Below are 26916 nucleotides of genomic sequence, written 5' to 3' on the forward strand. Positions count from 1 at the left end.
ATCTATGCAGTTGAAACTATGTTAGCATGGCAAATAACTTTCTATAGATGACTTCACGATGCTTTTAAAGAAGTTGGAATGCACATGGTCATATTTGGGTAATGACTGAGTATTATAGTTTCATTTATTGGGGAACCTGTTTTCAGTCAAAGTAAGCAGTGGTTGTATAGAAAAAAAAAAGACACGGATGGTAAAAAGTAATGATTTTTTTATTTTACACACATCGCGACAGGAAATATAAGTGAGTAAAAGAAGGTCGCTAAACTGGTTTCGAAAATTGGTTTACAGTAAGTGATATTGACACTTTTTGTCATAATTGATTTTTATAATGATAAGGCCATTCCAAGTTTTTTCTATGTTTACCTTCCACCCATCCTTCAAAATCCTACCTACCAATCCGCAAAAAACACACAGATCAAAAAATTAAAATACAGATTTCATAGTCATAAAAAGGATGTCATTCAAAGGATTTGATTTCATAAATTTTTTTTCTCACAGAAAGTCCTAAACTTTAGCAAAATCAAGGTATTAAACATGTTAAATGCTTAAAACATACCTAATATTACATATTATAGTATAGACAAATCATTGCAGAAAATGAAAGAATTCAAAGATCTCAGCCAGAATAATCAATTTCATGTACAATATGACTGTTCTTTGAGGGGTTTGTCATTCACACTGCATGCCACCAGTTATCTCTTCTGCAAGCTGGAGGACTGACTAGAACTCGTACAATATATCATCATACAATGGACTAAGCACTGAATTGGGCCTCATACGGTACTCTAAGTAGCCAGAAGAAATCTGCTTTAAAATACATAAAAGAATTGACACAGATAGTTGTGGTTTTTAAACAAATACACAGCATACTTTGCAAATGTAACAATAAAAGAGAAAATGTGACAGACTTGACCAGAATTTGAACACACCCCCCCCCCCCCCTCCACCCTTAAAATAAGTAATCAGGTGCTTTACCAACCATGGCATGCAACATGTATCTGCTTACCAGCAAATGAATCTGCCTGACTGCCACACATTTGTTCAATTCATCAGATTGTCTCTTTGGGCCTCATCAGTCAGGGAAGAGATCAATCTGATGAAGTTTAAAATAAAATTGATATGTATTTCCCTGATACCTTCCTGGTGTATAAAAAGAATCACTTAATATTACTTTAAAATTTTTACCAAAACAAAATTTTTCACTTAAATTTTAAAACCACCAGGAAAGTTTCGGCCCATAAAATAAAACAAAACTAACGCTAAGAAAAACCAATGCATTGGAAAATTATCATATGCTCTTTTTGATAAAGATGTATGATATTGACTTATATTGGAACTAACCCTCTATTTTTTATATATTATTTGGTAAAGTATATTTTGACAGCGTTAGCTTTGTTTAGTTTGTTTTTGTTTTTTGTTTTTTTTCTTTCTTTTTTTTTTTCTTTGGGTATTCAAAAATCAAAAATTTAATAAATATCAATGTCATTTATTTTAAAAGTAAAACATAGGTAATCAGAGATTACATTGCTCACCGCAATGATGTTTTCTTTAAGTAAGGCAAAGTCCCAAACTAAAGTAATAATGTAATAGTGTGCACCCCTAGATGAAACATTTATGCAATTTTGATCTGATGGGGCTTGCAGTTACTTGGGAATGGACTTATCTAAACACTTTAAATTATTCACTCATCCAGAAAATCCAGTCATCTAAAGCAAGTTTGAGAGTGTTCGTCCCTTGATGCTTCATCCATGCAAGTGTGGTTCAGATAAGCCTTATACCGGTAGTTACTTGGAAATGAGATCTGCTCAAAAAACTTTAACCTGGTCACTCATCTGGAAAATGTAGGTCAGATCCAGCAAGTACAGTAGTGTGCATCCTTAGATTATCATCCATGCAAGTCTGGTCAACATTAAAGGGCCTGTAGCTACTTTGAAATGAGACATGCTCCAAAAACTTTAACCCACTCCAAAAACTTTGACCTGCTCCAAAAACATTAACCTGGTCATTCTTCAGCTGAAATTGCAGCATCTGAAACCTTGACTGGTACAATGAAACACATTAGAAGCATCCTCAATGCATCTCTGATTAATATAGGGCATAGAAGTACTTAAAAAGAAAACTGCTCCACAAACTTTAACCTGGGACACCAACGCCGAGGGTATTACATAAGCTCCCCCAACTTCGTTGAGGTGAGCTAATAAAAATCATGATTCTTATTTAAAGAAAATTATGTTATCATTTTAACAGAAAATTATTAAATAAAAGATTATGTTTTCAGTGACTAATCTCATAATATGGAAAATGCTCTTTAACTAAATTATCAAGCATTCAATTTCAGTTAAACTTCAAAATGGGCCTGAAGAACAAGTAAAGAATAAATCTTGGTAACAATAACGAAACAAGGAGTAAGAACTCAAATTATTTTATAATTCTTTTAAATAAATGAATTATTAGAAATTTGTGTTTTAGAATTTTAAATTTATCCAAATTAAGCTGTAAATATAATCAATGAATATGAGTTGATACTCCTTAAAATTCTCAAGGAAATGTGTAATAAAAATAAAACTGCAAGAAACAATCATCTTTATACTTATTCTCCTACATAATGAAATGCTAATTTACAACTTATGGTATATGATTTGATGAAGATATGTATCCGTAATCATGTTTCCGTTACTGTGGTGTCGGTCTGACTAAAGCCAGCCCCTACTATTTCCATTTCTTCTACGAACAAAGTGAAATAGTAGGGACTGGCTTTAGTCAGACTGACTGTGGTGTACAACTTAGTCACAGATATGAAATGCTGACCAGTCTTACAATAATAAAAATCTGAGTAATGTTCCTAATATGCTGCTAGAAGTTAACTGCTGACCTAACAAACTACAACTAGACACTCTCTTACACACCTGCTCCCATCCCAGTATTCTTCTTTTAGATAGCTGACAAACTGCAACTAGACACTGGCCTAGGGCAAAGCTGGAAATGCCCATCTACCATTGCCAATCTGCTACTGGACTGACTTTATGCCAGTTACAGCTGTCAACTAGATATGTCCAAAAAGTAATAACCTAAATCCTAACTTTTAAAAATTAAAATGGAAATAAAAGCCATCATAAACAAGATAAATATGTTACTTAGTTAAATTCTCTCTTACACACCTGCTCCCATCCCAGTATTCTTCTTTTAGATAGCTGACAAACTGCAACTAGACACTGGCCTAGGGCAAAGCTGGAAATGCCCATCTACCATTGCCAATCTGCTACTGGACTGACTTTATGCCAGTTACAGCTGTCAACTAGATATGTCCAAAAAAGTAATAACCTAAATCCTAACTTTTAAAACTTAAAATGAATTAAAAAAAATCATAACCCTTTACCAATTTGTAATTTACATGCAACTATGAAATAATGACCCAACAGATCTACATTTTTGAATTGCAAATGATATCTTTGAAAACGGTAAAGTATGGAAGAAGAGGAGGTTTACACACTTATGCAAGTTTGTCAGTTAGGTAGAATTTTCTATGCAAGTTGCTTGACATTCAAATCATATGCAAATTGGTTGTTTATGGTAAAAAAAAAAAAAGAGCACTACATCTTTGAAAACGGTAAAGTATGGAAAAAGAGGAGGTTTACACACTTATGCAAGTTTGTCAGTTAGGTAGAATTTTCTATGCAAGTTGCTTTGTAGTGCAAATCTTATGCAAATTGGTTGTTTATGGTAAAAAAAAAAATGAGTACACTCAAAGACTTTCATCTGGTTTTTCTGATGGAACATGAAATATTATATCTTGTTTTCGGTTATTCTGGATAACTGTTATTCTTCTACCATACAAAGATGGGGGTATTCTGTATGTCGAGGGTAGACCTTGTTGTTGAAAAACATTGAATAAGGGTTCAGTTGTTTGTATGGGTAAGTTTGCTGGCTGAGAAGGATGAACTAATCTTAGTGGGGGATATGGGGCAACAGATGGCCCTAACTCAGATGTTTGTAAATTTGCACCTTGTTCATTATCTCTACTTGATGTTTGATCAGAATCTGAGTTCTGCATATCAGAGATGGAGTTTTCACCTTCAAAATCCTGGTTTTGTTGCAAATTCTCTAAAAGTTTTATTTTTTCACCCTCGGATGGTTTTCGTAAAGGTGCTTTTCTTTTTCTACCAGCTGTTTTTTCTGTACGCCTAAATCTTGGTTGTTTCTCATTAATGGCATTTGATGTTATTTTTTCAGTTTTTGAGAACTGGAGGAATGACCTTGATATTTTTTTGCAACCCTCATTTGCAGATATGATATGGTTCAAAGCAAGAAGCACATTGTCTAGCCTATGATCTTGAACAGATTTGTCATTTTGGACCTGATCTGATATTATCTTTAATTTGTCTTGAATTTCTTTGATTTTGGTCATTTTGGATTGTGAAGTAATTGATGCACTAACAATTTGGACCTTATCTTGGACATTACTAGTTGGTATCTGATGACCTTCTATGTCTGTTTCTTTATTTCTGTTAATGATACCAAATACTTTATGAGTGTGCTTGCATATGTTTCCTTGATTATAGTCAGGACAGTTGCACATTAAGAGATGGCGACATAAATTTATGCATGGAATTTTCTTGCATTTGACTGCACATTGTGATTCTGGGCAGGTTTGGAAATGAATTTCTATTGTATAAATACCATTTTTTGAGATTATCATAAAAGTTTTTTCATTTACTTGTGAAACATCTGAATCTGAAATGCTGTAACTATTTTCATGACGGTCATTAACTTTAATATCTTCTTTTGATGGTAAATTGTAGGTTTTCTTTGTGAAATGTTTGAAAAAGAGGTTATTTTCAATCTGGAGTAATGTTTCTACAAGCACATCTACTCTGCGATTTCGTTTTCCTTCAAAATAAATATTTTTCAACTGATTGTGAAAGCTTTCAAGAAACATATTTGTGTCTACATTGTAGTATTCTGCAGTTCGAAAACACATAGCCCACTTTTCCTTTCTACAAAGGTAAAAATCCTGAAAATATTTCAAAAAAGCTGGGCTGACCTCCCCTAACTTCCTAACTAAACCTTCTATATATTGATTAAAATAATTTTCCGATTTGGTTTGTAAAGCTGAACATAATAGGTAATAAATCTCAGTTTGAAGTTGACTTTCTTTGATGTGTTGCTGGATTCTTCGCCTCCAATTTCTATGAACATGCCAAATACATAGAAATTGTTTTAAATCAGGCCCATATACATTTTGAGCTGCATTCCACCCTGAATTATCGTCATCGGTCATTATAATTTTTACTTTTGTCTGAGGTGATCTGTTTTTTACTGACTGAAGAAAAATGCTAATTGCTTTCTCATCTTCTTTGTTTGAAATACAAAATGCCACGGGATAACCATTTCTAAATTCATCTGGAACTAACAGTGTTATTAATTTAAAAGAATAAATATTGGTTTTGTGGGTTGAATCCATACAAAGAATAATGGGGGCAAATTTTTCATACATGGTAAGTTGTTGTTTTGTCATAATTGCCAACATGAAATCCCCTTTATCAAGTCCTAATGTTTGGTCCACTACATCTTGTTGTTTATAAATTAAAACTGGATCAAATTTTTCTTTCCTAAGAGATTCTACACGCAAAAATGTTGATGTGGCATCATCACTGTGCTTAATGACCGAAGAATCGACTATTTTCTGTTTAATATTGTGAATTGTCTTCCTATCAATTAAGTGATAATGTTTAATTCCTTTCATGTCCTCACGATTATCCCTATCACAAAAATTTTCTCTTATTTTATCAAGAATATTACTAATAGGAATTTTCAAGGCCAACATTGTACTTATTTCACTTTTTATATTTTCGGGAATGGGAAGAAATTTACTTTGACCAAAATCAAGGGAGTGGGAATGCGATTTGATATACTTTACTTTGACAGTTCCATCTATCCCAACAGATACCGACATTCTTGACAAACAAAGACCTTCTATTTTACACGAACCTTTCTTGTTATTTCTTCTTTTTCCGGTTTTATCTATACATCTTTTTTTACCATCTCTATGACAAATTAAAATGAAATTTTTGCTGCCATCTTTATTTGTTTTAATTGATCTGTGTAGAACAAACCTTGTATTTTTTTGTAAAGATTCCTCCTCCTTAAATTTATCAAAAGCCCCCATATTCTCAAATTCCAAATTTTCAATTTCAATATCGGCACTGTGCGCATTGATCAAATGTTCAATTAGGTTCTCTATATGAAAAAAATTTAAATCACATGATGGTACAAAACATGACACCCTATTTTCATGATTTTTACTCTCTTTTTCATGCACTTTTTTTTTATGTCTAAGTAAAGTTGACCTATCATAGAATTTTTTTTTACATTGACTACACTGATTTTTTTCACTGACTTCAGGTTCTTTTTCTTTTCCATAAGAATGTATATTTTTTATGTAATCACCTGACTGCTGTGTCTTTTGATTTACCAGATTATACAAGTCATATTTCCTACAATACATATTTTCTTTCCATACATATTTACTAGATGCTTTAGATTTAGATAAGTCATTTTGCGATTGTTCATTAATATGCAATGCAGGATTTTCTAAAACACTTTCATAATGCCCACCCCCAAATCTTGTCCAAACCAGGTGAATTTGCGAATCTGATTGACCAAAGTTGTGTTCATGAGTGACCACATTTGGATTATCTATATCACCACCAAATGTTACCAAAATGTTAATGTGAAAGTGTCTTGACAAAGCTAAAATGCATTCCTGACCAGCATATGTCCCAAACTGCCTCAAATTATTTAATTCTATTTCAATTTCTTGGTCAGTCATTGGCATATTATCACTATCATGATAGAAAGACATCCTAAATTCATTTAAATTTTGTTGAATTTCATTGATAGCTGTTTCTCTAAGTTCGAGGTGGTGGTCTTGATCTCCAAACAATGATAAACTTATTGCTCTAAATAAACAATTTCCATCCCCTATGATAGGTTGCCTGAAAAGCCCAAAAACTCCTAAATATTCATTTTGACGTGTAATTTCTAAATCAAAATCATCTACCATTTGAAGTTGCATTTCATTATTAATGATTTGGTCAATTACGGAATGAACTGGATCTGCAATCTGTAACAATTTTGAAACATGGAAGCTTTTATTTCTTTATCAAAATAAATGTCTGCCAAAATTGAATCAAAAGAGGCTCAATTTCCTAAACAATACATACATATACAGTTATCACACATTATCCCATACAGTTTGCCAAAAATCAATTGAGAGGCTACAAGTCTCACCCGAATCCCTATGGTTCTGCTATTCTTCATAGGCCGATTTTTCCTTATATATTTATTATGTAAATCTTAAATCACATAATGTGGCCTCACACTACCCTGTCAATTAATTATTTCATTCTACACTATTAAGTAAAGCTTGAAATCAAATAAGTTTTAACTAGTGATGGGCTGATTGTCGGTTGTTAGGAGCTCTTGGATGTGACTAATTGAATACAAAATAAATGTCACTGACATCAAGAACATAAAATATTATTGCAATACTTATTACCATATCCAAGTGCAAAGAGTTTTAAGAAATTTTGAATATTCAAAATATTGAAGGTATCCATTCCACATTGATATTTTTACACCATGATTGAATATATATCAGAAAATTGACCTATTACAAGGTTTTACTATACACGAGAAAGCCCTTTTAGTACAAGGCATCTGTAAACATAAGTATAATCAGGAATACAAGTTCAATTTCTGGATAACTGCTTTTAAAACTTGTAATTCCAAGAAATAAATACATGTAATGCAAGGTTGGACAAATATCAGTAATATTCCCATTCAATATATATAATGAGATTTTTTTTTAAAAAAATAATTGTATAAAATCTCATTCAATATATTTTAGAGATTTTTTTAAAGTAAAGAAATAATAATATCCACTGATTTAAACCAAAAATTAATAAACATTTTTGAATGTTATATTTAAATGATTTTTTTGTAAAAGTCTGAACTTAAAAATCTGAATATAAATTATAAGTTTTTTATATTTATTTCATTAAAGTTAAAAAAATTGATTATAACCGATTATAATCTGATTTTTTCCACTTTCCCATCACTAGTTTCAAATCTTTTGACCCTTTGATTCTTAAAGAAGATTTTTAAAAGATGTCATTAATTTTTCACAAATTCTTATATATATATCCCTTTGGAAGTGATGATGATGGCCCAAAATTTTAATTCCTTTTATCCAAGGATGCTCTGATTAAATTTGGTTGAAAATGGCTAAGTTGTTTTTCATCAAAAGTTAAAAATGTGAAACGTTGACAGATAGGCTGAAGAAAGCAGGGCAAATTGTGGTCATAAATGCCCATTTGAGCCCTCTGCTCAGGTGAGCTAAAAACCAAAATCAGGGGCAGATAACCCAAAATTATAGCATTTAATACTTTTACAATAACTTGTTTCCATTGTGCCCTTGACTGATAAAGCAGTTGAATGAAAGGCAAAAGAAGAGTAAAACTATAGTTGGTAGAGTAAAATCATGCTACAATAAAAAAATCAAAAGCTTCAGTGAAATACTGTATATTTATCTAGCTTGTGTGTATTATATCCCCTAGCAAACGACTAAGTATAAAACAAATAATTCTAAATATAGGAAGTCCTAAACATATTAGTAGCCATCACCACTTTATCGATAAAATCATGCATAAAATTGTAACTTAAAGTTAAATATTGAAAAGTAACTAGCTGCCTGCTAGCGATGGGAATTGAACCCATGTCATAGACTGCCGAAACACTACCCATATTTACTGGTTTAATTAGTAGTTATTTTTTAGGAAGTTGCTTTAACACAGCTCAAGTAATTTGTAAAAAATAATAAAGAAAAAAGAAAAAAAAAAAACATAAGAAACAAAATTGAGATATTTTCTCTTGTTCGAAAAAAAGCAATTTTAAAAAAAATTGCTAGTTGTTGGTTTAGAAATTAGAATAAATTAAGTAATCATTTCTCATGTAGTATAATTAAGGAATATTTCAGGTTTTGTGTGAGTTATTGGTGTGTCAATCACACACAATTAATTGTCACATAGGCATATTTCATGACACTTTAATTTGTGATTAGATAAAACTTGAAATATGTTGATAGGACATAAATGCCTCGCCCAGGGTTTATTAATAATGCAACATGAAAATTTGTATTAGTGCAAGACTTTGTTGAAAATACCATAATGGTTTCTTTATAAGTTAGTTTAATACACAATAAAAAGTCAAGTCAAAGGTCATTGGGAAGTTCAAGATAAATAAAATGAACATAGTTGATATATTCTCACCAAATATTGTATCAGTGCAAAAACTTGCATAAAAAATATCTGGGATAGTTTTTTTGAGCAGAAAACAAATTTGAGAAAGGTGAGGTCATGATCAAAGGAAAGTTCAAGGTCAAAAAATGTTAATGCAGTTAAACAGCTCTCATCTAGTTTATATACAGTATAAGCATACAGATTTGATAAGATTTTAGTTTGTTTTTTTTTTAACTGAGAGCTGAGTCAGTAAAAAGGATATTTGAGACCATTAAGTCAGCATTAACAGTTGCAAGTACCAAATGAGATTATAGTTATTCCCTAATTTAAAGATATACATGCTATATAAATGCAACCTTTTTTTATAAGTGAAACAAAATGATTAAATGACTTGAGAAACATAGTGTGTAATAAAAAATAATACTTTACACAAAGATTTACTAAGTAAGTCATTATAATTACAAAACAATTAAGCAAGATCTGCAATTAAGAATTCAGCCTTTTCATGAATATTGATGAAGGAAGTGCGTAAACAGTATATAGACACGCATGTCTGCGGGAAATCATAGACGACGAGCTACGTTGCATTTTGACTACAATCGTGAGTAAAAGGTCAATATCTGTCATTACAGAGTAGATGGTTAATACTAGTTGTTTTAAAGGATAAGTATCTTTAAGCATTACACATGTGTCATCCATTTCAAAAGTTATTTGTATACCAAACAGCCTACCTCGTTTTCTTGACGCCATTTTTGTTTATCGTTCTAAAAGTAGCGACAGTGTCACGTGATGCATGAATTTAAATATAGAGGCATTGCTTTGCTAGTAGGACAATAAATAATTATAATTTGAGATCTTTATAACGCGTTCATTTTTAATTGTTTAATTTACAGTATTTTCGTAACTTTATTTGGCAAACAAAATAAATAACAACTTTATTTTTATCTGACGCAAGTTATAGCGTGTATATCTTTAAGAAAAGTGAGGTCAAAGTAAATGTCAAGGTCAAAAAATGTTGATGAAGTTGAATTGTTGTCATCAATTTGTATCAAGGACAGAAACTGCTGATGAACCAAAATGGCTTTTATCAATATATCAGTGTATGAAGTTTGAAAAGGTATCTTAAATAAATTCTTTGAAACTGAGCTAAATGCATAGTGACAGAAAGACATAAGGATGGAAGACAGACATGACAAACACTATGTGCCCCGTCTATATTCATGGCAGGGCATAGAAACAAAAGCAACTTTTCAAAACTTACTGAATTCTGAATGGGAGCTATCTCTTCTGGTTCCGGCTGTCCAGGTATGTGTATTCCACTTGGTTCCTAAAATCGAGTACTTATGCATGAAAACTTAGAAATTCACAAAAATATTAATTCTTGACAGTTTATCACCCCAAAATTAATTTGTAATAAAATAAAAAACAAAAGCAACTTTTCAAAACTTACTGAATTCTGAATGGGAGCTATCTCTTCTGTTTCCGGCTGTCCAGGTATGTGTATTCTGACTGGTTCCTAAAATCGAGTACTGATGCATGAAAACTTAGAAATTCAATCAGATATAATTTTTCATAGTTTATCATTGCTTATTTCTACATTATAACCTGTCTTTAGCCTAATTTTAAAGAATGAATTTAACAGTTACCAAAGTTATATGAGTTTCTGCTTCAGAAACCAGAGGGCATTTATGTCTGAATTGTCACCATATTCAGAACAAAGATTGTAGTTTTATGTACCACTAAAAATATTACAATTATGGACTTTTTATATGGTTAATATCTTTGGTTATTCACCAGAAAATTATCAATATTGACTGAGGCAAAATGGAAAGAATTTGGTTATGGTATTGTATGTGACTGAGATTATTTGAAAGTTTTTTTACCCTGGCATTTTTATTATTTAGGCTGGAAATATACAAGTTGATAGACTTCCATAAGGCCAAAAATATTAAAAATAGTCTTGTTTCCTGCTACCCGACCGACCCATTTTTTTGCACCCGATCCTAAAGTTTTTTTTGTTTTGGAAGAAAAAAAAAATTGGGAATTCTGAAATTTCTTCGTTTTGTCACTGTAATCAGTTTCTGTGTTAATACAAAACAAGCATTTCATGAAATTCTCTGTTTTAAATATGGACTTTCATAAAATACCACTTGAGTTGTGCATGAAAAGACATGAAATTTAATTTTAAAAGACAATATTGACCTGTGATGTGTTTAATTATACCCGCACTTTCTAAAGAAAGTTCGGGTATATTGTTGTTACTCATGTCTGTCCGTCCGTCCGTCCGTCTGTCACACTCTTCTTTCTTAAACTCCTCTTACATTTTACACAGTAGCCTAATCATCTTTTGGGAGATGGTTAGTGGTGTCATGTAGATGTGCAGTAAGTCCGTCCGTCTGTCACACTCTTCTTTCTTAAACTCCTCTTACATTTTACAAAAATGTGAAAAGTTTACAGACGGACAGATGGATGACAGACAAAATGTGATCAGAAAACCAGAAAAACTCAAGTGAGCTAAAAACTTATGATCACAAGTACTTGGAAAGAGTTACAGTATTTGAAAAGCAGTTTTTTTTTTCATGCATTGTTTTAAGAAGCTGAAAATGTATGACTTGTATCCATGTTGAAAAAACTGCACATTTCAGAAAACAGTATGATTAAAAATAGTTAATCAATGTGCTTTGAGTAGCAAAATAAGCTAAACTGGTATAGCTAATTCAACCACAGAGCTTACTAGTCAATTTTAAGATGCACAACCTTTTCAACTCTTAATCAATCTTAAAATATTTATATCATCATTTCTGATTCAAGGGAGAACTAGATATATGACATATGGTTCATATAAAGCCAAAACAGTATGCACATTGATGCAAAGAAGTCTTTAAAAAACAAAAGAAAGTTGTTTTCTCAGATTTCTACTATTATTGTCAACTTGTATACTAGTATATTAATAATGTCACATCAAGTTTGAATTGCATCAAAACATGAAATGTAGTTTCTTTATATAAAGGAAACAAGAGGCCCAAGGGCTTTAATGGTCACCTGAGTATAATACAAGACTGTAAAGGGTCCATAAAAGTATAAAACAAAATTAACTAATAGATGAAGCAATGTTGCCCAAGAATTTTGAAAATCTGGTAAAATTACCCTTGCTTATTGTAACGTGATAGACCCGAATGATCTTCTTAGGATCATACAATGCAAAATATACAAATAACAGTACTTATTATATACCCAACTATTTGTCACTCAGTTTAAATTATTGTTGAATTTATGCAATCACGTGATGATCCGATGTTCCGGATCACCACACTGTGGTTTTCTGAATCCATATATATCACCCCTCTCTGAAACTGATGACGTAGTACATGTACACAGATAAATGACGTTTTTATTCTCAAGCATCTAAAAGTTCCTTGACAAAATGGTTTGTTCAATGGATAAAAGTTATGGAATTGATCCAAAAAGTTTCCTTTTATTATATTTTGCTAGTTGTAAAGGGGTATATAATAAATTTATCATTATAACAGTAACTTGATCAGAAGGGCCATATCACGTCTCGTTGACAGGCGCGGATCATAAGATCAAACGCGACACTTCGTAGTTTCATATATAATGAACACTTGCCTATTGTGTAAGGTATTCAATATATACAGATATGTTTTTGTCACTTGCTTAATGATACAATTCAGTACATACAGACTTGGTTATACAACATGGCTATTTGCCACTGTCACAAATTACAATAAGTCACCCTGACTCTCTGTGATTTTTTATTAACTTTATTAACTTTGATAAAGTATAAAACAACTTCGTCAAGTCTCTTGTCAACCATGACTCTACCAGTGACAACAACTCATCTACTGTCAAACAGAACACCACAGTGTAAACATACTACGTACAATTACAATTTTTGCTAAATGTATATAAATAATCTTTATGTCAATCTTTTATATTGCTTTCCAGGCAAGAATCTGACTTTGAGAATGCTTTACTCATTTAAACCAAACATTAATTTTTATTTCGTTTCTAAATATATAACATTCTTTCTTGTATTCTCATTCAATCAAATAACCTGTTAATTAAATTATATACAAGGATTTCTTGATTAACAACATCTAGCAAAGGAGAGTAACTCTCGTTTGCTTCACTTATTACAATTGTGTACTCTTTTTGCCTCCTAGATACTCAGAAGCAAAGAAAAGGCACATTTACTCATAATTTTATTTAATACATTTACACTGATATTATTCCATTTAGTTTGTTTGCTTAGTACTCAGGGGCAGAGGAAAAGATTTTCAAAGCATTAATGCATTTTTGCTAATTAATCAATAGACTCCCACCCAAGCACAAGAACCCCTGACCCTGGGGCCATGAAATTCACAATTTTAGAGAGGCACCCTTTCTCATCATAACTATGTACTTAGTTCGTTTGCTAAATACCCAGGAGCAGAGAAGATTTTCAAAGAATTAATGCATTTTCACTATATAATCATTACAGCCCCGCCCTAGCACCAGAACCCCTGTCCCAGGGGCCATGAAATTCACAATTTTGAAAGGAGGCACTACTCTTCCTCATCATAACTATGTACTTAGTTCATTTGCTTACCCAGGAGCAGAGGAGAAGTTTTTCAAAGAATTGTATAATTATTAGAGCCCGCCCTAGTGCCAGAACCCCTGACCCAGGGGCCATGAATTTCACAATTTTGGTAGAGGCTCAATGCTTATTACAATCATGCCAACAGTTTGACTACTTGACGTTCAGGAGTAAAGAAGAAGATTCTAAAAGATTGCATTAATTTAATGATGATTTTTGCCCCACTCTCAGGCCCCAGGGGGGCAGAAACCATGAAATTCACAAATTTGTTCCCCTTCACCCATAGATGCCATATGCTAAAATTGGCTGAAATTGGTTCAGCGGTTTCAGAGAAGAAGCTGAAAATATTCAAATGTTAACACACGACAGATGACGCACAACGGACAACTGAGGATGCACGACGACGGACGAAAACAAATAGCAATAGGTCACCTGAGTTACTCAGGTGACCTAAAAAGTATGGAATGCATATTTAAATATATATGTCTTGTCTGACTGTATAAATTTGAAGCAACTTACTGGGACACCAAATTGACCTAAAGGGTCAAATCCATCCTCCATCATTCCATATATGGAATACATTGTCATCTGAAATTAAAAAAATGCAATATAGGAAATTGAGAAATGGAAACTCTAAAAATAAGCCTCGATTTTTAGCTGCCTACTAATAACTTGTCCCTTTCAGAGGTTGTAAAATAATTTTTTTTCGGATTATTTATGACAACTGGTTGTAAGTCAATCTATCAAAGGTTAAAACATGTCATTATAAGAATTGAAGTAAATTACTTATGTGTTTTGTATATTATGAACATTCTTCCTTGTTTTTTTATTTAACTGTATTGCTTGGCCCATATGGGGTTTAATATGCTATAAAGATTAAATATAAAGAAATTCATATTTGCCTATAACATTTTCAAGTCCTTATCAGGTTCAAATAAAATGATTTAATCCCCCCCCCCCTTTCCTTGAAATCACCACTAGGCCTGAAATGCAAAAAACAACCACTAACTTAAGTATGAAATTAATATTAGATGAATCAGAAATTCTTATTATGAAGTTCTGGGGATGGGATAATTGAAAAAAGTAATTGTTATTGACCATAAATAATTACATTTTTTGAAGTAGTTGGATGTAATTTGTAATTCTAATGCAATCGTTTTGTAAAACACATTTTGATTGGCCGTTAATGCTGATTTAATGGTCATAAACATCTGTTTTACCAGCTTCGCTTACATGTGCCGGTAAAACTCAGTTTGCGACTGTTAAATCTGCATTAACAGTCACAAATACCAAATTAGAGGACAGTTATTCCCTAATTGAACAGATTTTCAATTTTGTACAACCTATCTATTTAGCTATGAAACATTTCATTCATTTTTGTTTGATCAATAATATTAATTCTAAAAGAATAGGACTGTGTGTGTCATTAAGATCTCTCTTTTTGGCTAGAGATAACTGCTGTAAATTGCAATCAAAACAAATCAACCCTAAAAAGAGACATTCAGTCCACGATTTGGAAGATAAGAACAATAGAGGTGGTTATTTAAATTAAAATTGCTCCACTAGCTTTAGAAAAGTATAACTTTCAATTCAATAATTATTTTATGAATAAAGTTTTGGAATTTGTATCTGAAAAAGTTACATCCAAATATTATACAGAAGTAAAAATGTTCAACATTAAAAGCAAATTAGGAAGTTCAGATTATCTATAATTGAGCATAATCTGAGGAGTTTCAGCTACTCGTTTATTCATTTAACTCATTTACTCTAAATAAGTCTCACAAGGCATGCAATTTGTGTACATGTAGGTTTTTTGTGGAGGAAACAGTGTCTAACTGATCACAGGTAATTCTTGAATGTTTTGAAAATGAAAGTTATAACACCATAAAGATGCACAATTTCTAAAGTCATATTTTTTTTTTTGTATTGTTTGTACAGAGGCTGCATGAGCTTGTACAATGGTGTTTCGTACATCTATAATCATTCACAAGGATTTTGAAAAACTGAATAAAATAAAAATGTAATTTGTAATTAATTAATTACTCCTTCAAAGTAATTGTAATTAATTACATGTCTTATATCTTATAAAGCATGTAATTAAATTGTAATTTAATTGAAGAAAAAGTCAAAGTAATTGTAATTATTGACCCCATCCCTGATTATGAAGCCTTAAAAAAATAAAACTAAATACCAGGGCTTTCAAAATGATTATAACATGCAACATCTACAAAGACGTGGACAAAAATAGGAGGCACCACATGGATGGGATTTAAGTTAAATATGTTACTGAATTTTTCTAAAAAGGAATACTTAGTTGGTACAATCCTGATATCAGCTGGCTAAAAGGTATAGGGTACTTGCAAATTTTTAGTGGCCTACCATTCCCACTTCCTTTCAGAAAAAAATCAATGTTATTTTCACAACATTTAAAAAAATATTTTAAATTGTAGTTCTCTCACAATTCCTTTTTTTAGGGGTGGGAGGGGGGCACAATCATATCTCATCCTACCAATTAAAAAATTCACTTGGTTGACCTGAAAAGTGTTGGTCTTTAAATTTTTCCATACAAAATTCAGTGGGTAATATTTTGAATTCATTGAATAACTTGATAGAAGCATGTATTGATAATAAGAACACTTTTCTCAAACACTTAAAATGTCTTTGTGAATAATTCAAACAATTTTTTTTAATAGAACCGACTATTGACATTGACAGAGACAAAGTTGCATACAATGTCAAGCAATGACCTTGGGCAAATGGTGATTTCCAAACAAAGCTGATGTTAATTGCAGATATATGATTAAATATTGGAAAAAATATCATTTCTTATTATTTTAATTATATAAGGCACAAGCATAATGTTTAATGATAATATGAGGCCTACTTCATTCATTTTTGATAAAGCACCTTCACAGAGTACGGAGAAAATGCTCAATTGTTTGTGTTTTTTCAATGAATCATTAACTAAAGTTTGCAAAAAAATATCAAAGATGCATGCAAGTTTTATAATTTTTATCATATTTTAAGTACTGGGGAGAAAACTAAGCTTACCACAGCAAAAACAATACACCGAAGTGCAAAGCCGCATCTTCTTACAGCCATGTTGAAGTAAGAGGGTTTCCGCATTTTGCACATGCGCAAACTTTCGGGATGTTTCGGTAGGCCAAAAGCTGCAAAAAGTCGCTTTCGTTTCAAACAAGAACAGTACATTGTGAATTTGCTCAACACTTCTAGCAAGACAAGGAAAAATTTGTTCCCTGCTTACTCACTTGATAAAGATATTGTGGTAAATACAAAATAGTAAATCACTTTTCTTATGCAGCCTAAGCCTGATGTTTGGAATGCTTTATTGATTTAACATAGATTTGATCTCGAAGAAAAAAATACATTATAAATTTGAATGTCAGGTATATTTCTATGTTTACTTGTTAGACTATATATATCACAGTGATCTAAAAGAATGTCATACTGATCAATATGTAAAGAGCTGGAAAGAAATACAAGCTTGTAAAAAAAAATATTTATTGCCACATTTGAAGTTGAAAAAAAATCCTTTAAGGCTCATACCTTGGCTCTCAGTTTACACTCAGGGCGTCGACAATTCCAGAGACATCAAATATATAAAGTCTACACGTACAAGTACTAAAGTACATGACATAGTCTATATTCTCGTTAATATTCCACGAAAATGCGAAAGAGAAACCATTGGAGGAGGTATCACGTGAGGCATCCTGTTCCTAAAAATATAATCTTGGTTTTCACAAAATAATTGGAGAAAGCAAAAACGCACTATTTGCAAAACTTGCTTTTCTTACACTCAATACGGGATGCAAATGATGTAATTCCAAACCTAACTCTTACTTGTTATATTGTATGAAAATGTTCATTGAAAGGGCGGTCCCCCCCCCCCCCCCAACACACTTTTTGCTGGAGCAAAGTCTGATCCTAATAGCTGTTGTTACATATATGATAAATAAAAAAAATCTTGTCGAAAAAGTTGGAACCTACCCCACCCCCTTTATGAAATTGGATTTCCAAGGTTGGACACCCCCCCCTTTTTTTTTTTGCTTGTCAAAGTTTGCTATTTTTAGGGGTAAGTTGTAATTTTTTTCCCGGCTGCCCCCTCCCCCTTTTCAAAAACGATGCTACGCTCCTCATCTTGTTTTGATAGAGTTAGACTGAATGCATCCGACTTTTTGACCTGCCACTTCATTTTTTATGCAATATTGTGCACCCTAACATCTACGAAGATATTTTGTCTTGCAAAATATTGCCAAAGAAATTATTGATTGACCTGATCGATATATATATATATATATATATATATATATATATATATATATATATATATATATATATATATATATATATATATATATATATATATATATATATATATATATATATATATATATATATATACACACACACACACACACACACACACACACACACACACACACACTATATATATATATATAAGTCGGTGTATATATATATATATATATATATATATATATATATATATATATATATATATATATATATATATATATATATATAAGGAATAACTGTCTAATTTTTTGGATTCATGATGTGATCAATCGAGTGGCTTGCGTGATAATTTGCATAAACGCCGAAGGCGTTTATGCATAAAATTATCACGCAAGCCAATCGATTGATCATCGTCATGAATCCAAAAAATCTGACAGTTATTCCTTATATTTACATGCTCCTGATTCTGCAAATTCCCGTGCTAATAGCCCCGCTTCTGTCTCTATGTGTCCCGCCCCGCACGTGATTTTTTTTTAACCGCGCCTATCGATGAACCAGTAGATTTATGTAGAAATAAAGTATTTTTACAATTTGTAATTTTATCTCGGACAAAGACATTGGAAATGTAAATATATATATATATATATATATATATATATATATATATATATATATATATATATATATATATATATATATATATATATATATATATATATATATATATATATATATAATGATTTTGAAACGCAGCTTTTTAATGAGAATGATGATGATAATCACTTAATCTTTTAATCTGCTATAGTAATACATTCTGAAGATCGCAGATCTTAACTGGTTACAATGTACGAAAGTGGATCAAGGGATTTTAAAATTTTGATTTGATTATTTTTCAAATAACAAGATAAATAATTATGATCAAAATAAAAAAAAATGTGGATAAAAAGTGTAAAGCGCATTTATATTGAAACATACAATCACCAATGTTCTAATTATGAACTTTTATATGTTTATGTTCAAGGTCAGTTATACAAACATCCAGACTTTCTATGATGGACAGGAGCTGTTACTAAAAGTGCATGCATTTAACATTGCTCCAGAAAATGACCCAAGTGAGTATTGTTTATCCCACCGCCCAAAAAACCAATAAATGCCGAGATAAGATGTGTTTATGCAATGTTTTTACTTTATTTCAATTGTGTTTTGCAGATGTTAAAGGAGGCGATCTTGATTTCTCGAAATGGTAAGTTCGGGATCGATATACCATAAATATACATATCCTGTATCTGCTGCTGAAGAGGGAATTTCAAAATAAAATAGTCAAAGAACATTGAAAGACTTGGGAGAACGAGGATTTGTACATTATTTTATATGATCATTTAATTTGTCTACTGCAATATTGATTTTAAACTCAAATTCAGGGTTCGACACTAACTTTTTAAGGCTTTAGTCAAGCCGGACTAGTGCTTCATTACTTTTACTAGTCCGCATGCGATTTTATTAGTCCGTCAAAAAAAAAAAAAAAAAAAAAAAAAAAAAAAAAAAAGAAGAAACATCAATGTTTTGTAACATGAATTTAACTTGACAATTAATTTTGAAATAAACATAGTATTTACGTGAAAAATATTATTACACAGATTCATTGAAATCTCGCTTTTTTTTTCTTTTGGTCTTTACATTATATCCAAAACGTCCAACATCTTTCTTAAAAGTGTCATACTAAATCATGATCGCTAAAACCTTATAACTTCATATCGATCAGTCGAAAAATTAAGCGCTGAATTGACCTAGGATTGCTTAACTAGCCAAAAGCTAGAAATCTAAAAATACATGCGGGGTTTTCCAGTAAAAGTTATCGGTAATTTATTCATATTGTTTTTCAGAAATTTTTATTGGTCCGTTCGGACTTATTAGCCACATATTTTATTAGTCCGAATGAAAATGTATTAGTCTGAGACTAACGGACTAACGTTAGTGTCGAACCCTGCAAATTCAAAATCCTACACCTCTGATATAGGCCTACATGATGATGATGATATACAATTATAGCCAGAGTGAGTCGTAACAATTTACTTTCATTGTGAGCTGTACACGGCGACATCTTATCTCCGTTCTTTATAAATGCCTTTATCTACAAAATTTTCCAGAAAACTGCATTCAGCATTTACTCTGTTTCTTTCTCTTTTTTTCTTTTTTTAATTTTTTTCCTTCATCTTGCTAATTGAAATTAAAAACATAGTGGGTGGGATACTTTGAGAAAAATAATTTCATGCAAATTATAGTAAAATTGCAACAATAGTGTGAACATACTATAATTTTCACTGTACTTTTTGTGGTTAAGGAGTGGACTGACCCTCCACATATACTGCAGGGCTTTCAAAAATATTAGAAAAATGCAGAACTAATCAGGTCTAGGCGGCCTCCGTTTTCAGATGATAGCCAAAATTCAATATGGCGGCCAAATCATCTCCATGCATATATGGAAAGTCGCAATACATTATGGAATAGCTTATCCTCCAATTTTGGAGGCTTGTCCTCCAATTTTGGAGGATAACACAGGTAATTTTCAAACGCCTCATGCCTAGCTTTAGTGGAAAAGTGCATGCACCAGAGTACATGTAAATAAAAGTTCATACATTAAGTGGCACTTTTTGCTTTATCTTATTCCTGCAGATTTCCTTTTTTTTGTTATATAACAAGCAGGTAGGGGTACAATGTAATCTGTTTTCAAACTGTAATTATAAAATGATTGATGGTAGTACATGTAATATTGATAAAAAAAAAAATTACCAAACATCATTTTCCGTAGTTATATCTTTTATTTGTTTTTGGTTGAGATAGGGTACTGTTCATAAACCATTTAAAAAATGCATGAGTTTCTGTTTTTTGTTTGGTCAAAAATTAACTGCCCTTTGTTTTGAAAAGTCTGGTAGGTGGAGAGAGTGCTATTCTATGATTTCAAAGGATAAAAACTATCCTCCAAAAAATGGAGGCCACCTACACCTGCTAATGTGATCAAATCAGTTAGTTTATTTTGGCCTAATGAAATTCTCAATTTGAAAATGTTTACATTTATTAAAATTTGAGACACACACTCTGTAGATTTCATTTTATTGTATTTTAAATCTAAGGGCAGATCATTCTAGGTGCATACAAATATCACAGAAGTAGGATGCAGTGTATTATAGGGTCATTTGGCTCAGATTATTTGCATAGTAGCGTACAAAATCGATAAGTACAAGAAACCCAGGGTAACATAATATGCGAAAATGTTTTGCCTGTATAGCCGAAATTTACATAAATTGCATGGTCAAAGAGGTATCTTGGTAACTGTGCACTCAGTTTGGTGTTCAGAATTACTCAACCGTGAAATGTATGACGTCACATAGGGAAAATGGTAAAAAGCCAAAAACATGTGACAGGTTTGTCAACACATCTTGAAATGCCACTTGATGCACTTAAGATATACACATCATTTTTCAATATTTAAGTATACCATATATCTGCAAAATTATTATGAAACATCAGAACACCAACAATCATGATTTGGCAGGTGCGGATCCAGGGATTTTTTTTCCGGGGGGGGGGGGGGGGGGGGGGGATCCACCCAGTCCCCCCAAAATTATTTGCTTCTGTATATTCATTTAATAACTCTGCAAATTTGAGTGGGGGGCAAAGACAATTTGAATTTTTTGTAGTCATGGTATGGCTGATGGAAGTTCCATGGGATCTGTCCTTTGCATTGCCTAAGTAAAGAAAAAGGAAAGAACAGGTTGTTGTGCAGTTGTTGTGAATTTTTTCACCATAGAATGTCTTATCCGTCATCAGAGAGTGACTGGAAAGGTTTCCAATCAACTGTGACGATGACATTGGTGCATAACAACACAGTGTCAAGATTGAGCTATTCATCCTGCCTTCTGTGTACTTGCCACTTACAACCACTGAAACCACTATTAATACAGTTCTAAGGCAATCATAATCATTACATTCTTCCAAAAACTGAAAAAACCCTATTGCCTGATTTTGGTTTGTGAGCTTGTCAACTTTGTGTCAGTGTTCCTCTCACTCGTGCGCGTTTGCATTATGCCTAATTTTTCAGCATGTTAACCCATGGCCCAGTGTAACCAGAGTTTGTCAAGACATTCTTGCAAACATTCACATTAACCCACTTGACTGGTGTGCGTACAATCCATTTTTTTCTCCAGTTGAACATCTGTGGGACTAACTGGATGGTAGGTTTTAAAGGCATCGGAATGTCTAATCTACTCTTGATCAACTAAGTGCTGCCTTGTCGAAAAGGTTGAATAATATCCCTATGAGAAAGACAAATGCACTTATGAACACCATGCAGAGGAGGATTACGGCTGTGACAGATGCACAAGGGATTTCGATTTTCACTATTAGGGGGTACCGTCATTTGAGTTTCAATAACTCGTGAATTATCAGTCAAAATCAAATGAGATTTTGCTTACTTGTTGATGAAAGATGAGTTCAAATGTTAGATAACAATACTGGGAAATACATTTGAAAATATAACATTAAATCACTTCAAAAGTTTACCCTGCGTTTCTTTATCCATTCAATATAAATCCAAGTATTCTAAACATAATATTTAATAGACCAAGATATGGAGTAGTTGAAAACTTTTTTGCATGTATTTTCTCAATTTGAGCAAGCAAAAGCGAATTTTCTTTTTTTTACTTCATTATCTTTGGAGATTTTTCCTGGATAAAAAGGCAATCTCCCTATATTAAAAATGAATTAGTTAAATTCAAAATATCCTCCTTTATGCTATATAATTTTCTGAAAGTCCAATAAAACATTTTCCGTCAGTGTATAGAGGATCTTTAAGCACATCTTTAAGTCTACAAGAGCTTATCTGATGGTAATATGTCAGTTGTCTGTTTGTAAACAATTTTTTCGAAATGTTACTCAATCCACGTATAGTTTTGGTATGATTTCATTAAAAGTACAGTAATAGGCTATACATGATTTTATATTTTTATTTTCTCTTTTGACGATATGTGTTGCCTTGGTTTGCTAAAAGTAGAAATTTTGTGAAATTCTTTATTCTGAGTACAAATCAGTAGAGATAAAGTTTCATGAGAGACTTCTGGTTTATTTTCTTTTTTCAAAATACAGGTTTTCTTTTGTGATATCGCACCAAGGAGTAATAACTCATGTATATCACCCCTCCGGAGAAGACTCGGATGTCATTGCTTCAAAAAAGGGATTTGCTGCTTTGTTTGCCTCACGACTGCATGTGGAAGGAGATGTAAATATATCTTTTTCTATTTTATTTATATGTTACAGTATTTATTAAAATTTTCTTTTAAACATTGGTAGATTATTTTGTAAACTGTCAATTTGAAAGTATTATTATTCCATATTTAGAGAGATGGATAATATTACTTAAACTATAAAACTATAGGTATGAGGTTTATGTGTCCTATTAATATAGACATTCTATGTGTCTTCAAACATGAGGGGAGTTAACTGAGGGAAAGTCTAAGCCTACCCTTTTAGTGTTCATACAATTTTTATAAACCAATAGTAATGTAAAAAAAAAAAATATTTACATCAGTCTGTTTTTGTAGGTTGCAGGGATTTCAAAGACCCATGGATTTATTTACAACATTACAGAGAATGGAAGTGAAGGTTTGAAATATAATCTGTGTATGATTTTTAGACAAGCTAGCTGGTATGGACATTCTTGTGATAAAAGGGATTATGAATATCCTTTTCTTCTAAATGCTTAGCTGCACTCTGCCTTGGAACCCCTATTTACTGATTTTAGTGAAGACACAGAATGTCTTCAAAAATTTTTATCTGATATAAATAATGATACAATACCTATATATAGTTCAGGTATTTTGTTATCTCCATTTATCCACCACACTTTCTCCTCATCAGAACACCTCCTACATTTTTACAAGTAAGCAAATATTGTATGTTTTTCAAATAAATGGAAATGTCTAGTACAGATAGATGTGAACAGGGATGCACTATTTTTTCTGTATACTGGTGTATCATGATTTTTTATTGTGCGATACCTATCATAATGTGGAAACTAAAATACTGGTATTTAGAACTTTATTATAAATTCCAGAAATAATAATTTTTTTTCAAACTTTTGAATTACAATTACCATAATTGTTAAAAAATGACATAAAACAGTAAAACAAAGGCATCCTAGCATCCAAATATGCTTTATTAAGATAAAATTTTTTTAAAAAAGTGAAGTTATGTTTTCACAACATATTTCTTTGAAAATTTAATGAAATTTATTTGAAATCATAGAAAAAATTTCGTGTAAAATATCATGATATTATAGTGATTTTTTTTAAAAAAAAAATCATGATTTATCGCGATACAAATTTTTGGTGATACCCATGCATCCCTAATATTTAATAAGATTGATACCTACCTATGAAATTAGAATGTATAAATTCTAAAGTTTTGATAAATCCTACATTGGCCAGCCTTCAACAGATATTGCATCTGGGGAAGCATATCAGTAATATCAATATAGAATCAGCATGTACCCTTTATTGGCTTTATTTTCGGGATGAGTGATCTAAAATCCTACAGAGGTAATTTCCAAGTGATTACAATGTATAAGCCTAGAGATGACCTTACTTTCATATTTGCATTGGGAGTACATACATATAACCCTCCAATGGATCAGGTGCTGCATGTGACCTACGTGAAGGATCAGTTGGTTAAAGGTTTTTAAGCTCTCTTTTTTTAGCTCACCTTGACAAAGTCGAGATGAGCAGGAATCAACATTAACAGTTGTTTGATTGCCCGGGGCAAGTAAATTCTAAGTTCAGGCAAGTGAAACTGTCAATATACTTGTCCAATTGGGCAAGTGAATATTTCTTATAGAAACCTACAGTTGTATATCTTTATCTTGCATTAGTTTATAAATAAAACAGAAAAATGAACTTGACCAGAAACAAGATTATTGATACATTATTTTTGCATTTGGAATCTCTTGGTAGCATTTTTAATCATACAATTCATTCAAAATCTGGTTTGTTATTCTGTTTTCTTTCTTGGTAATTGACAAAATAATAAGCTCTCTGTTTACAACTTTGTTAATTCTTATTATGAAAGTAAACATTATGAAATGGTTTATTTTTATACCCCCCGCAAACGAAGTTTAGGGGGGGGTATATTGGAATCAGCTTGTCCGTCTGTCTGTCCTTCTGTCTGTCTGTCCATCTGTCTGTAGACGAGATTTTGTCCAGACCATTTCTTGGAAACTGTTGCAAGGATTTGTCTGAAAATTTGTACACTTATTCTTTGCCATATGAAGGTGTGCACCTGGTATTTTCATCTTGATTGGATAATTTTTTTGCATTTTACAGGTGTTTGTTTTTTTTCATTTTTATTATGTGGTTTTGTCCGGATCTGTTCCCTGAGACTATTGCATAGATTTGTATGAAAATTTGTACACTTATTATTTACCATATGAAGATGTCCTCCTGATATTTTCAACATTATTTGATAATTTTTCTGCATTTTACAGGTGTTTTTTTTTTTCATTTTTATTGACTTAGTCATTTCGGGTTAATGTCTAAGGTTTGAGACATAGAATCTAGAACATCTGTACAAAAATGTGAACTAAAGCTTAAAACTACTCATTAGAACTAAAAAAAAAATCACAAAGTATTAAAAACAGTTTTTACATGACACAGCAGATAGTGTATCCATTTGTCCCTTTGGAGTAATGAGTGGACATGCATCCAGTTAAAGATTAATTAATGAGTTCAGTGTGGGAAGCTGTTAGGGCATCTCTGATCAAGCAAGTCTTATCTATATCTCCTGGGAATTGGGCAGAAAGAAATAAAGATCTCTGTTGTCTAAGTCTCTTAATTGTAATTTATGTCTGTCAAAATACATACATGTAGTTACTGGAACCAGCCTTTTATTTTTAAAATGAGTTTGATATAAAGGTATTAAGATCAATTTGATTTTGTATAATTAATTATGATATTTTTTTTTTCAACAATCAATTTGCAGAGTGTCATGTCTCACAAAGATGACAGATAGTTGCAAACTATTTTTGCAATGTAATTAAAAAGCACTGTTATTACTAGCATTGATGTTTTATTAGGCTGCACCTTAGTTTCATTCATTAAAAAAAATATAATGAGTAATTAAATTTTCACTCTAAATGTTTAAGCAAATTGTGAACACCTCTCACATCTAGATGAGTGAATATTAGCCCTTCTAGAACCAAACTAGTATGGTTAATATATCTAGGAAAGGACACTACCAGATTTGCTTCAAATGCCAAATCTGACCTACATTTTCTGGATGAGTGAACAGGTTTAAATTTTTTGAACATGTCCATTTTCAAGAAACTATAAGTCCCATTTAGTACAGTACTAGTAACTAGAAAAAAAAATTTGTATGAGATTTCCAGACTTATAGATAACATTCATTGAGGTGAGTTTTGTAGTCTTTGATTACCTATGTTTAGTATTAATTATGTACAGTGTAAGAAAATATGTCTAAACTTGAATCTGTATTACATTTGGAATCTTTCATTGGTCAAGTGGATATAAAGACAGATAATAATTTAAACGATCTCACCCAGAGGAGTTCAGATATAATTTATGTCATTGCTGACAGTAGCTGTTTTTGTTTTCTTTTTGATCAACTAGTTCTCTTTAAGTTATATAGAATCTGATCAGTATTGTTAGTGGAAACAAGTGAATTCAATGTAAGATGTTT

The 26916-nt window shown here is 31.7% G+C and overlaps 2 protein-coding genes across 4 annotated transcripts in view; one reads left to right on the plus strand and one right to left on the minus strand.

The window, feature by feature from the left end:
* The window catches only part of LOC133181622 (uncharacterized), a 53444-nt gene extending 34026 nt beyond the window's left edge, over positions 1-19418 (plus strand). The window contains exons 2-3 of the mRNA XM_061316170.1: positions 19193-19283; positions 19381-19418. Coding sequence (XP_061172154.1) covers positions 19193-19283; positions 19381-19418 — 129 coding nt within the window. The remainder of the gene's footprint in view (positions 1-19192; positions 19284-19380) is intronic.
* LOC133181621 (uncharacterized) lies at positions 192-17010 on the minus strand. Of its 3 annotated transcripts, none has more exons than XM_061316168.1 (5): positions 16948-17010; positions 14416-14484; positions 10750-10815; positions 10561-10626; positions 192-804 (listed from the first exon to the last, which is right to left on the minus strand). In XM_061316168.1, exons 1-5 carry the CDS (start codon positions 16996-16998, stop codon positions 721-723), a joined length of 336 nt encoding a protein of 111 aa, XP_061172152.1. In that variant the 5' UTR covers positions 16999-17010; the 3' UTR covers positions 192-720. The 3 variants fall into 3 exon arrangements, with proteins under 3 accessions (XP_061172152.1, XP_061172150.1, XP_061172153.1); XM_061316166.1 differs by having other exon boundaries at positions 192-807; XM_061316169.1 differs by lacking the exon at positions 10561-10626 and having other exon boundaries at positions 192-807.
* Positions 19419-26916: the final 7498 nt, after the last annotated feature.

Source organism: Saccostrea echinata, unplaced genomic scaffold (genome assembly GCF_033153115.1).
Source record: "Saccostrea echinata isolate AGI-Se365-2 ecotype Australia unplaced genomic scaffold, CSIRO_AGI_Sech_v1 ptg000009l, whole genome shotgun sequence".
Lineage (NCBI taxonomy): Eukaryota > Metazoa > Mollusca > Bivalvia > Ostreida > Ostreidae > Saccostrea > Saccostrea echinata.

Bases quoted from the DNA above. Each gene is read 5' to 3' on its own strand.
- LOC133181621 (XM_061316166.1), bottom strand. From the start codon at position 16,998: ATGGCTGTAAGAAGATGCGGCTTTGCACTTCGGTGTATTGTTTTTGCT. The intron at 14,485-16,947 runs GTAAGCTTAGTT...TTTTAATTTCAG, and splicing joins GGTGTATTGTTTTTGCTGTG to ATGACAATGTATTCCATATA. The intron at 10,627-10,749 runs GTAAGTTTTGAA...ACTCGATTTTAG, and splicing joins TAGCTCCCATTCAGAATTCA to GAACCAAGTGGAATACACAT.